The sequence below is a fragment of the Pan paniscus genome, chromosome 2, assembly GCF_029289425.2.
Source record: "Pan paniscus chromosome 2, NHGRI_mPanPan1-v2.0_pri, whole genome shotgun sequence".
NCBI lineage: Eukaryota > Metazoa > Chordata > Mammalia > Primates > Hominidae > Pan > Pan paniscus.
In genome coordinates this window covers 158,245,413-158,258,113 of record NC_085926.1, presented here as the reverse complement: position 1 = coordinate 158,258,113, position 12,701 = coordinate 158,245,413, and the positions used below count along the sequence as shown (strand labels likewise).

The following is a 12,701-nucleotide window of genomic DNA, read 5'->3' as shown; positions in this document are numbered from 1 at the left end:
TTTAAATTTGTAGTCCTCCCTTTTTCACAGTTTCTCTTTCTGTGAGTTCAGTTACCCTCTGTCAACTGCAGTCAGAAATGTAAATTTCCGGAAATAGAGACCACATTCACATAACTTTTACTATGGTATATTTTTATAATTGTTCTATTGTATTATTAGACATTGTTAATCTCTTACTTTCCCTAATTTATAAATTAAACTTTAACATAGGTATGTATATATAGAAAAAAACATAGGTTGCATAGGGTTTAGCACCATCTATAGTTTCAGGCTTCCACTGGGGATCCTGGGACTTATCCCCATGGTTAAGGAAGGACTGTTATATGAATGTATGGTTTTAAAATAGAAATTAAACTAAGATCTCTGTTTCTTCTACACCATGAGGATAGACTAGATTTAGAAAGAGAGAGAGAGATGCCATAAGCCTATATGTTAATATATCAAGTCTTATTTGTCATTATCAACCACTTTTAATCTTTGTGTAAAATAGTATTCATGTAATGTTTCCTAATTCTTGTTTGTCAAACACAAATGAATTAATTTCCTTTTATCGCCCAAAGCAGGTTATTAGTATCTTTGAAGTTCCCAGTCTTCTACAGTTATTTTCAAAAGATGACTTCAAATATTATATGTATTTTTTTAATTGATTCTTCTTAATTTTCTAAAAGGAAGTTTCTAGTATTTTCATACTGCTGATGAAGCAAAGGTTATGATTTGTTCATTATCTTCTCCTTGGTAACTTTATTATTAGGCCTTTACTGAAGCCATTAAAGCAACAGTTAGTGGCTCCAAAGTTGGAGGGTGGGGAGAGTTGTAAAAGTGTCAGTGAGTGGTCGAAGAGCCTTTCAGTATTTTTATGTTATGTATGAACTTTCATTAGGAATTTTAAAGTCTTGTTTTGTAATAGCATCAATTAGTAAATCTTTATATTTTTCCGTTCCCCTAGATTTGTTGTCAAAGTGAGCCTGTAGCTAATAATAAGTATTTCTGGAAAAAAATAATGTAAAACAAACAAACAAACAAAATATATATATATGTATATATATCCAGCCGAGAGCAACAACAACAACAAAATCAAGACTGTGATTATACGCTGTAAGGCTGGAAGAATGAAAAGAGAATATGTGTATAAGCTTAGTCAAATTAATCATCCTAGCAAATAACATATGTTGCATCTGAAAAATGAAACAAGTGCATATAATACCATGTATTAAAAAGTTTGTTTTTTTCTTATGTCTTATTTATAGACACACACACAAGAATCTCTTTTGTCCTATTTAATGCTTATTGATATCTCTAGATAACTTTCTCAAACAGTTAGATAGGTTCTAGGAGAGGTTATACTTACTGCAGTCTGTTAAAAAAAAAAAAAAAAAGAAATAGATCCAGTTTCGTGTAATTTCATGATTTAAGATGTGGGTCAGAGCTATTTTAGTTACATTGTGTGTTGAGTTTCAGTTGTTTTGTGACATTCTTAAAATACTGTAATGAGAATTTTTTTTAGATGTAGAGACTATATATTAGGAATGAATAGTAAGATGTCTTTGTTTTTTCTACAGAATCTTTGTGTTTACCTATTAAGTATTATTACTTAAAAGGAATAGTAAACATTGAGATGATGTGGGTTTTTTACAGTTCTTGAGATATTTCATACACTGTTTTAGCATGATGTTCTACTGTGAACTTTAACAATTACATCTGTATTTTCCATTCAGTACACTATAATTTTATTAAGAAAAATACTTTAATAATTCCAGAATAGACATTCTTTTAAAAATGATCTTATTATGTTGTCATGTGCCTGATTTAAAACTTCCTAAAAAATTTTTTTCAGTAAGTCCATCTTTTTCTTGTTTTTTCTCCCCCAGTGGTCATATGCATTAGAAAAACCCAACACTGGCAGCATATTTAATATTGCATGGTCTATCGATGGCACTCAGATTGCTGGAGCCTGTGGAAATGGACATGTTGTTTTTGCACATGTGGTGGAACAACATTGGGAGTGGAAGAATTTTCAAGTAACATTAACTAAAAGAAGGGCCATGCAGGTATGATTATGTTCCAAGGTTGATTAAACCTGCTTCTTTTCATATTAGTTAACTGTAGAGAATATGGAATTATCTTCATTAATTATATTTAGTCAAGCTTATAAAAATTCAGTCACATTAGAAATATTTTAACTATTCCATTAGTCACTTTCTCTGACATAAAAACCTTTCACAGATATAGAACCTGAATGCCCAAAGCTACTTCAGTTATGCATTTAGGACAAATACAGTGAAATTGGAAACCTTGAGGAAATATGTGGATTCAGTGAGGGAAGGAGAGAAAAAGCTGTAACAAACAGGAGCATGTTGGATTTGACTCCTGGAGCTGAATCCAAGGCAGGCCTAATCTGCCAGTTACTGACAGAGTTAATTGTTTTACTTATTTGTAATTGGATGAACTTATTTAACCTGATTTTTTTTAAATTTTATTTTAAGAATTACCTAAGGAGAGTCAAAATGGGAAAATGGTATAGGAAGTTCTTATTGGGAATTAGGAAGTGTAGGGGAAGAAAAATATCTCTACCCATCCTAGGCTCATGATTGAGGTCCCTATAACAAAAGATATATTAATAAGAAAAAAGCATATAAATTGATTTAATGTAAGTTTTACATGACACTGGAGCCTTCCTGAGGAAATGTAGACCTGAAGAAACAGTTAAGCCTGTGTGCTTTTACGCTACATTTGATGAAGAGTAGACAGTTGTGGCGATACACAATAGGGCAAAAAAAGTATGATCTAGTGGTAATAAGCTGGGGGAAATTTAGTAAGACCTGTGTGTTTAGATTCTTCTCTGTGTCCCTGTGTCTTCAGAAATAAGGATATAACTTTCCTCTGGGTATAGGGAGGGCACCTCTCACATGAGAGTCTTATGACCTGCTTCAGAAAAAGGTCAGAAAATCCTTTCTAGGTTTTATGACCTGTATTAGGGAAGAAGAGTAGGGGAAGGTCAGACTGACCTCCTGCTGCTCTTGTTTTATCAAATTCCTTTAGCTTAAAATATTCAGTATGCCATAGTGCCATATTTTGGTATAGTGTATCCTCAGTCCCATCAGAAGAAAATTTTGAAGTGAAATATTTTGTAGGTTAATACAAGAAGGTTGGGATGTGGCAGTGGGAAGTGGGGAGAAATGTTTTACAGGTCAAAGGACACAGTGGGAGGGCACAAGTATCTTCATGGCTCATCTTTGTCTCTCCTTCAGGGCCTCTAGCCCAGTGCCTTGCCTTTAATATATTAATAATTAGTTGAAGAAAGGTACAAGGAGAATATCAAAGTACCATGTGCCAATGCAAATCCTCTGAAAAAGAAGGATTCGACCTTCCTCTAATTCCTTTTGCCTGTATCAATTGCCTCTATCTTCAGTATTCATAATTCATATTATTACTATAAAAATTTAGAAGCATAGGCAGGTCTATTCAAATATTCTGTTAGCCCACATATCCAGATTTTAAAATTTGGATAATATTATCACTAGATTACTAATAATTCGGTATATTATACTTTTTCTTTATTCTGTTTATTTATTTTAAAATTGTAAAACTTTTTATTTAGATAATTTAAAACACACACAGACTAGTATATTGAATCCCCATGTACTCATCACCCAGCCCCAGTAATCACCAATTCATGCTTAAGCCTGCCCAGTCCATGTCCTATCTACTTTCCTTGTTCCCCAAATTCAGACATTGTATTTCATTTATAAATATTTTAGTATATATAACTAAAAGATAAGGACTCTGTTTTAATATAACCACACTACCATTATCATATCATATAATAATAATAATTTCTTAATATTATCAAATATCGACAAAGTATTTAAATGTCCAGTTGTTTCCTACATGCCACAAAACTTTGTTTGAATCAGGATCCAGTTTTACATATTGCAATGGCTGATGTATCTTTTAAGTCTCTTTTGGTCTATAGAGTCCCCTTCTATCTCTGTTTCCTGTCCTGCATTTTGTTTGTTGAAGAACCAAGCTATCTGTCTGGTAGAGTTTCTCAGTCTGGACTGGGCTGATTGTATCTCCATCATGTGATTTGACATGTCCCTCTATCTTCTGTGTTTCCTTTAAGAAGGATTTAGGATCTAGATGATGGTTTAATGTATATTTCTTCTAATTAACCTGGGATCTAAACCATTATAATATTCTGTATATGACATAGAATCCATTGTGAGTTCTAATCAACTAATTGGGGTATAATATTATATTTATAGCTAATATAGTAGTGCTAAAATAAGATTTAGCCTTAATTATAGAAATGCCCCAACATGAGACCATATCTAGAAAGAGGAGTTCTTCTTTCATAATAAAAAGGAATTATCCTACTGATGGAGGATTTTTATGTGAAATAAGATGAACCGTGGAAATGCTTAAATGGCTTATCTAATCTAAATTATCTTTGTGTTTAAAATAATATTTATAAATAATTTTTAAAGTTTTAAACTAGAACATTATTTTTATTTTTTTAAAGAGGTTTTACTTTCTCCATGATTATAAAACATTTGACTGCATTTTTGCTAAGTTAGGCCTATTCATGTTTCTTCTTAGAATGATTTTATTCACTCGTTCAATGGGTATCTATTGAGTGATCCCTACTTGCCAGGCATTGGGCTAAGTAATGAGGAATACAGAAGTGAACAAGACAGATTTGGTCCTTGTTTTTATGGACCCCCTAGATTATTACCTTGAAAATGTTTTTTTCATAAATTCAGCTGTAATTGATTTAAAGTGAAAAATGAAGGGAAAAAAAGGAAATTTATTGATTCTTGTGAAGTTAAGAGACAGACTGACTTAGAGGCATATATTGGTTCAGAGGCTTAAATAATGCCAAGAGGACTTCATCTCTTTCTCTTCCTCAACTCTTCTTTTCTCTGTAATTGTCTTAGTTTTCAGAAAGGCTCTATTTTGTGGCCTTGGTAGTTCCAGGCTGACATTCTACCAACTTCAAGTTCAGCGGAAAGAGTGCTTTTTTTTCCCTAGTAATTCCAGGAGAAATCTCAGCCTTGGATTTCATATGCTGAGCCTGAGTCAACTGTATTTAGTCAGGGAGAGGCAGGGGAAAATGAGTCAATCCCATCTAGCCAGTCACTGAGAAGAGTGGAAGGAATGGTTTCCTAAAGGAAAATCAATGTATATTTATGAGAAAAGATGTCATTTGATTCTGGGCAGACAAAAAATGATAGATAGATATATGCTATAGTCTATCCTTGAGCTGTTTAGCAGCTGTACTGTGTTAGTTACCTATTGCTGCATAATGAATAACCCTAAACATAGTGGCTTAAACAGCAACAATTATTATCTCTCATTTTCTGTGAGTCAGGAATCCAGGCATGGCTTAACTGGCTCCCCTGTTTCACAGTCTCACAAGGCTGCAAGCAAGGCGTTGACCAGGACTTTAGTTTTATCTGAAGGCTCAACTGGGGAAAGATTTGCTTTCAAGCTCACTGACGTGATGGTTGGCAAGATTCAGTTCATCAGTGTCATTTGCACCTGAGGGCCTCAGTTTTTTCTTGACTATTTACTGGAGGTCTCCTTCAGTTCTTTGTATGTGGCCTCTTCATAGGGCAGCTCACAACTTGGTGGTTTGCTTTAGCAGAGCAAGCAGGAAGGGCCAGAGAGAGTGCAAGCAAGACATAAGTCACAGTTTTTTATAACCTGAGCTCAGAAGTGACATCTCATCACTGTTGCCATATTCTATTTACTAGAAGCAAGCTATTAGGTCCAAACCACATTAAATGGAGAGATTTGCACAAGGGTTTGAATACCAGGAGGCAGAGATCACTGGGAGTCACCTTACAAGCTTCCTTTATTCATATATATGGATACATATTCAACCTACTCTTATACATATGATTCAGAAATATACTACTTTATCATGCAGCTATTTTATAAGTGATTGAAAACAAACCCATCCCCTTTCTAAAAAAAGATAACCTAGACTCTATGGTTATTGCATCCAGCTCCAACTCTCTGGTTTGGAAAACTATACATAAATATATATTTTGATTCTTCTCCCCTCCCCTCCCACTCTCCATATTCCCAGTTTACAATGGCAAAGGGAAAAGAGGGTGGCTGCAATGAAAACAATTTGGAAAAGGGGAGAAAGGAAAACAACACACAGTGATTACCCATTTATAGCTAAAATCCAGCTGGTGAGTGTGAAAGGAAAATAAAAATCTTGAGACCCCAAACTCATTATGTCAAAGGGAAAGGGTAAGCTTGAGAACTGAGTCATGCAAAACTGCCTCCCATTTTGTTCCTAAGTAGGTAGCTGCAAAGATAGAAGAACACATACCTCCCCAGAGGGCTTCCCTTACAATATGCTCACAAGTAAATTCCCTGTAGGCCCCAAGATCTTTACCCTAAAACAGAGTTCTGTTGAGTTTCACCCTAACAATGTAAATTAACAGCTTATCTTCACAGGTATGGGAGAAAGACAAGACTAGAAGTCATCCCTCTGCTCACTGGAGACAATGCATATTTCACTGCTTCTGCTACTCTGTGTTTATCTTATGTAAAAATTCAGATTCACTGCAGGGGGAATACATAGTTGACTATCCCTGTACCTGTTTTCACTTGCAACATGTGGATTCAGTGAGCTCTAATCTAAACCTCACAAGAATGTGACCATACCCTCCCTCCTCTTTCTTTCTTTCTCTCTCTCTCTCTTTTTTCCTCCCTCCCTCCCTGCCTCCCTCCCTCCCTCCCTCCCTCCCTTCCTTCCTTCCTTCTTTTTTCCCCTCCTGCCCACTTTTTTTCCCTTTAAATATTGAAGCTCTTCAAACCCTTTTTGGAAAAAGCATGGATCACAGATGTTCCTGTGATTTTGTGTTCCTTTTTCCTGGGCACATCCCCAACCTTGGCAAAATAAACCTATAAATTGATTGAGGCTCGCCTCCAGTCATTTTCTTTGGTTTTACACCAAGAATATCCTGAGAACTCTCTTAGCAACAAAGTAGTTGCTTGGTCAGTTTGTTAACTCTAGTTTGCCTTTCTGGGAAGATCTCTCTGGACACTTGGGAGGATTCGCTTTCTGAGGGCTGTACTTTTTAACAGCCCACTTTTGTTGCAAGGTGGAGTCACAGGATTTCAGTGAGACTAAACAATCACAATTGTTTTTGTTTGCCCAACTTAGAATTTTACAGTTTCCTTAGAGGCTTCTTTGGCTTTTGGTTTATCCGTGTTTCATTAACTCAGAAACCAGAGATCATGTTGAGTCATGATTGTTAAATCTACACCTTGACCTGCTGGTGCTGTTTTCCTACAGTAGACTTATTTGCCCTACCGTCTCCCTGAACCTCAGCTTTTGTGGGACATGATAGCCTGTAGTGAAAAAGTTTCTTAATCTGCCTCTTGCCTCCAGGAAGCAGCCCAGTGGATAATTCTTTCCAAAAGAGATCCTTGATGTCTTTGTTAGAAGGAAGTGCCTAGGAGGGAAAGCGTGCAGGTACAAAGGGTGAGGCATTTCTAGTGTCCCAAAGTTACCTTTGTTTCTCTCCTGCCACTCTAACTTTAGGATGGGGTATAAATTTGGCTTTTAATAGTCATCAAAGTTCAAAAGTGTCTAATTCTTACAGGACACTTTATGTCTTGTAAAAATAAGAGCTAATAATAGAGTAATATTGAAGATGAAATGAGATAATATATGTAAAACAAAAATCATAGCTATTGCTATGATTATGATTATAGCTATGTATAGGATTAAATGAGTGTTTTGCAAATGTGCAAACAGAATGTTTAGACTTATGTCAATCTGAGGAGTCTAAATATTGTGATCATATAGAAGAATTAGGTGATGCGAATATCAGGAAATTAATCCTGGAGCTGCCCTGAGTTGAACAGAGTAATAGGTGTATTTTAAAATTCAGCACAGAGGCCAGGCACGATGGCTCACACCTATCATCCCAGCACTTTGGGAGGCCGAGGCGGGTGGATCACAAGGTCAGAAGTTAAGACCAGCCTGACCAACATAGTGAAACCCCGTCTCTACTAAAAATACAAAAAATTAGCCGGGCGTGGTGGCTTGTGCCTGTAGTCCCAGTTACTCAGAAGGCTGAGGCAGGAGAATCACTTGAACCCTGGAGGCAGAGGTTGCAGTGGGCTGAGATCACGCCACTGCACTCCAGCCTGGGTGACAGAGCAAGACTCTTGTCTCAAAAAAAAAAAAAAAAATTCAGCACAGAACATTTCTGATGTGGAATTTGCCATAGTTTTGAAACTATAACAGCAATTACTAGAGTGCCTTTAGTTTTGTTATTATGGCTAGGATGCTTTATTCTGGTTTGGTTCAAGTGTACCAGATTCACAAAAAGGGACATTCCTCCATGTGAGGCTTTAGGGAAATATGGATCTTAAGAAATCTATCTATAATTTTAATAATGTTAGAGGCCTATACAATTGTATTTTTAAATGTTGAATTTTCTTAAACCTGTTTGTTTAGGAAAGTTTGCAGGCAGTTTGACTAGATAGCATGTTGCTATAAAGAAACTAACATACAACTTCCCTTTAAAGTTTTTATATCATTCTACTAGCTTTAAACTGTTTCTAGAAGATGGCATTTTGGATCTTTAAAAAAAAAAATCTCTGAGAGCTCAGACTTCTCGTGAAAATGGTGTTAATTCATACATGGAAGAAAGAGACATACTTTTGGCACCAAAAGATTTATATATATATATATATTATATATATTATATATATAATATATATTATATATATATTATATATAATATATATAATATATATATTATATATAATATATAATATATAATATATATTATATATAATATATAATATAAAATATATATAATATAAAATATATATATTATATAAAATATATATTATATATAATATAAAAATATATATTATATATTTATATATAAAATATATATTTATATATAATATATATTTATTACATATATTATATATATATAAGACTCATCTGGACTCAAAAACAAGATAAAGGTCTCTGTGGACCAGAAACAGAACAAAAATACAGCGTGGAGTCTCAGACCTACTTCAGGTCCAGAAGCAGGCAAGGAAAGGCAGTGAGGAAGGTTGCTCCTGCTGGCTAAGGAAACTGAAAGTATTAATACTTGAAGTGAGACAAGGGACTAGATCCAAGTGTCTGTTTGAAATCAGAGCCTGGGGGTCTATGAGGTAGCTCCTTTCTCTCCGTCCTGAAAGGAGACCAAAAAAATCTACAGCCACCTGCTACATGGGGCTTCATATGTGTAGTTGTAGGCCTAGGAAATTTGAAGACACCACCTGCAGTCAGCGGCCTGCTCAATTCCAGAGGGCACCATTCACATAGACCCAGAGTTGTGCAGTACACAACCTGCAGTCATATAGCTGTGGCCTTGCAGACAAAGCTCAGCCATTTCACTAAGAGCATTCTTGTTCTAATTAACAACAGCTGACTACTGGCCGGGCGCGGTAGCTCATGCCTGTAATCCCAGCACTTTGGGAGGCCAAGGCGGGTGGATCACGAGGTCAGGAGATCGAGGCCATCCTGGCTAACACGGCGAAACCCTGTCTCTACTAAAAATACAAAAAAATTAGCTGGGTGTGGTGGCGGGCGCCTGTAGTCCCAGCTACTCAGGAGGCTGAGGCGGAAGAGCCCCAGCTTGAACCTGGGAGGCGAAGGTTGCAGTGAGCTGCATAGCACGCCATTGCACTCCAGCCCAGGAGACAGTGTGAGACTCCATCTCAAAACAGACAAACAAAAAACAACACCTGACTACTGAGAGCCGTGTTTTTCCTCCAGCCTTCTCAAGTAGAGGTGTTTTTCTTTGATGCGCTGCATATCACTGGATCTGGTTAGATGTCTTCCTTACTCCTGCTGATTCTAGACCACTACAACCTCCTCTTCCCTAAAAAAACTCTAGCTCCTTTGAAACTTGTCATCAGACTACTCCCCTCTTTACAGTCATTCCTCCTACTCCTTGAAGAGGTGAGCAAAAATATTCGTGTCTTTTTCTTCGTCACTAGTTCTGGAATTGTTTTTTAAGTTCTTTTTAAACAGTCTGAAAGATAAGAACTATTTTCATTTTAACATTACCATAGTAACATTCACATTTCCCCAGTCTTTTCCTAACGTCTTTCTACAGTAACAGATCACATTTCTCCAATTATTTTCTAAATATATTTTTCTAGTTGGTTTGTTTTTATCAGGAAATAAAGCCCCACATTGCATTTAATTTGTCTCTTAAGTCTTTTTAAATCTGAAACAACTTCTTATTTATTTACTTACAATTTATTTGTTAAAGGAACCAGGCTATTCTGTTGAATTTCCCACATTCTGTATTTGACTGATTCCATCTTTGTGGTATGATTACATTTATTTATTTTTATTTACTTATTTATGTATTTATTTTTTCAAGACATGCTCTCACTTTATCACCCAGGCTGGAGTGCAGTGGCACAGTCATGGCTCACAGTAGTCTTGACCTCCCAAGCTCAAACGATCCTCCCACTTCAGCCTCCCGAGTAGCTGGGACCACAGGCGTCTGCCACCACACCTAGCTAATTTTTTTTGTTTGTTTTTTGTAGAGACAGGGTCTCACCTTGTTGCCTGGGCTGGTTTCGAACTCTGCCCACCTCAGCCACCCAAAGTGCTGGGAATAAAGGCATAAGCCACCATGCCCAGCCTTGATTACAATTAATATGTTCATTTATCCTGTGTTTCCTCTAGACTGGTTATTGGGTTTAGAGCCTTAGGTGATGCTGTGCACTTCCTGTTGCATCACATTAGGAGGCACATATGTCTGCTTGTCTCTCTTTTAGTGATATTAAGATTTGATCAGCGTGTTCAGGTATTATAAACCTGATTCATCTATCATATAGCTTCCCACTGGGTTTTGTACCTTAATGTTTTTAGCTGCCATTAATGATAGTTGTTTAGACCTATTTTTCATTGGGGGTTGTGAAATAGTAACATTGTAATTCTGTGATTCCTTCCACATTTATTAGCTAGAATTCTCCTATAAAAGACTTTGTTTGCCTCCTCAACCATTAGATTACCCTGTGGGGAATGGTAACAAATGCTGAATTATTTTCCTGTTTGCCAGTTTTCAAGTAATAAGTTGGTTTCCTAGCATGCCCAGTGAATTTCTTTTTTCTTGTCATTGATGTTATCATGATAAACTTGTAGATTTTAACATTTTCTGTGTGTTTCAACCCATCGTGGTTATTCTCTTTAATGCTCAAATTGTCTCATCTTTGGCCAGTTGGCTCCTATGTTCTTTTGACTGATTTCAATAGCTTCCTTGCTTTCTGGTGTGACAAGATGTTTCAGGCTTCTTTTGTACATTTCCCATCTAGACTTGGAATCAACCATTTTTCCATGAGGGCCTTGCTCCTTTTGGAAGGAAATGTTATTTATAGACCACAATCAGATCTGTAAATAATGTGTGTTCATTGCTACTGATTTGATCATTACTTCTAGATAAAATTTTTTTTTCATTTTTCTTCTTACTTGAGTCTACACTGGGAAGAAATGCTTTTGTTTTTGACCGATGAAAATACATCACGAGTTTATGCTGTTTCTAATTTAAATTTAAGATTATAGAGTTTTACTCTTGATTTTTTAAGAGTAACTCTCTCTGACCAGAAAATTTTGGTTCCTAAAAACATTATATCCTAAAATATAGTTTGAAAATAACAATATTAATATTATTCTAATAATATGTTACTGAATACTGTTTAAGATTTCTTGTTTTTTTTTTAAATGTGAACAAATCCATATATCTTCATATTCTTCCCTTTCTTAGATAAAAGGTATCATACTATACACGCTGTTCTGCATCTTGCATTTTTTTTTTGAGATGGGAGTCTCGCTTTGTTGCCCAGCCTGGAGCGCAGTGGCACAATCTCAGCTCACTGCAAGCTCCACCTCCCGGGGTCATGCCATTCTCCTGCCTCAGCCTCCTGAGTAGCTGGGACTACAGGGGCCTGCCATCACGCCCGGCTAATTTTTTGTATTTTTAGTAGAGACAGGGTTTCACCACGTTAGCCAGGATGGTCTCGATCTGACCTTGTGATCTGCCTGCCTTGGCCTCCCAAAGTGCTAGGATGACAGGCGTGAGCCACCACACCTGGCACATTTTTTCACTTTACTACATCTCATGGACATCTATAGATCTTCCTTATTCCTTTTTATAGCTGTATAATATTCCCCTGTGTGACTATATCATAGTTTATACAACCTGTCCCTTATCAATAGACATTTAGGCTATTTCCAGTCTTTTGCTATTACTAATAGTGCTGTAATGATAGTCTGTGCATATGTTATTTTATAGTTTTGCTTATTTATCTTTGGGATGGAACTCTAGAAATGAGATTGCTGGGTCAATATTTTGGTGGAGATGGGAGTTAGAGAGCAGATAGTAAAAAGACATAACATACCTGTTTATTCTGTTTATGCTGCTGTAACAAAATACCATAATCTGGGTAGCTTATAAACAACAGAAGTTTATTTCTCACAGTTTTGGAAGCTGGGAGTCCAAGATCAAGGTGCCAGCAGATTTAGTGTCTGGCAAGGGCCTACTTTCTAATTCATATATGGTGCCTTCTTGCTGTGTCCATGCTTGGTGGAATGGGCAAGGCAGCTCTCTGGGTCCTCTTTTATAAGAGCACCGATGCCATTCATAAGG

General features: G+C 36.3%; 1 protein-coding gene across 2 annotated transcripts in view; it reads left to right on the top strand.

The window, feature by feature from the left end:
- The window catches only part of IFT80 (intraflagellar transport 80), a 142,411-nt gene that overhangs the window by 77,861 nt on the left and 51,849 nt on the right, over positions 1-12,701 (top strand). The window contains exon 10 of one of the 2 annotated variants that reach the window (XM_055110634.2): positions 1,869-2,048. The exons of the other annotated variant lie outside the window; for it this stretch is intronic. Within the exon in view, the coding sequence (XP_054966609.1) occupies positions 1,869-2,048 (180 nt within the window). The remainder of the gene's footprint in view (positions 1-1,868; positions 2,049-12,701) is intronic. 2 annotated transcript variants of the gene reach the window in all.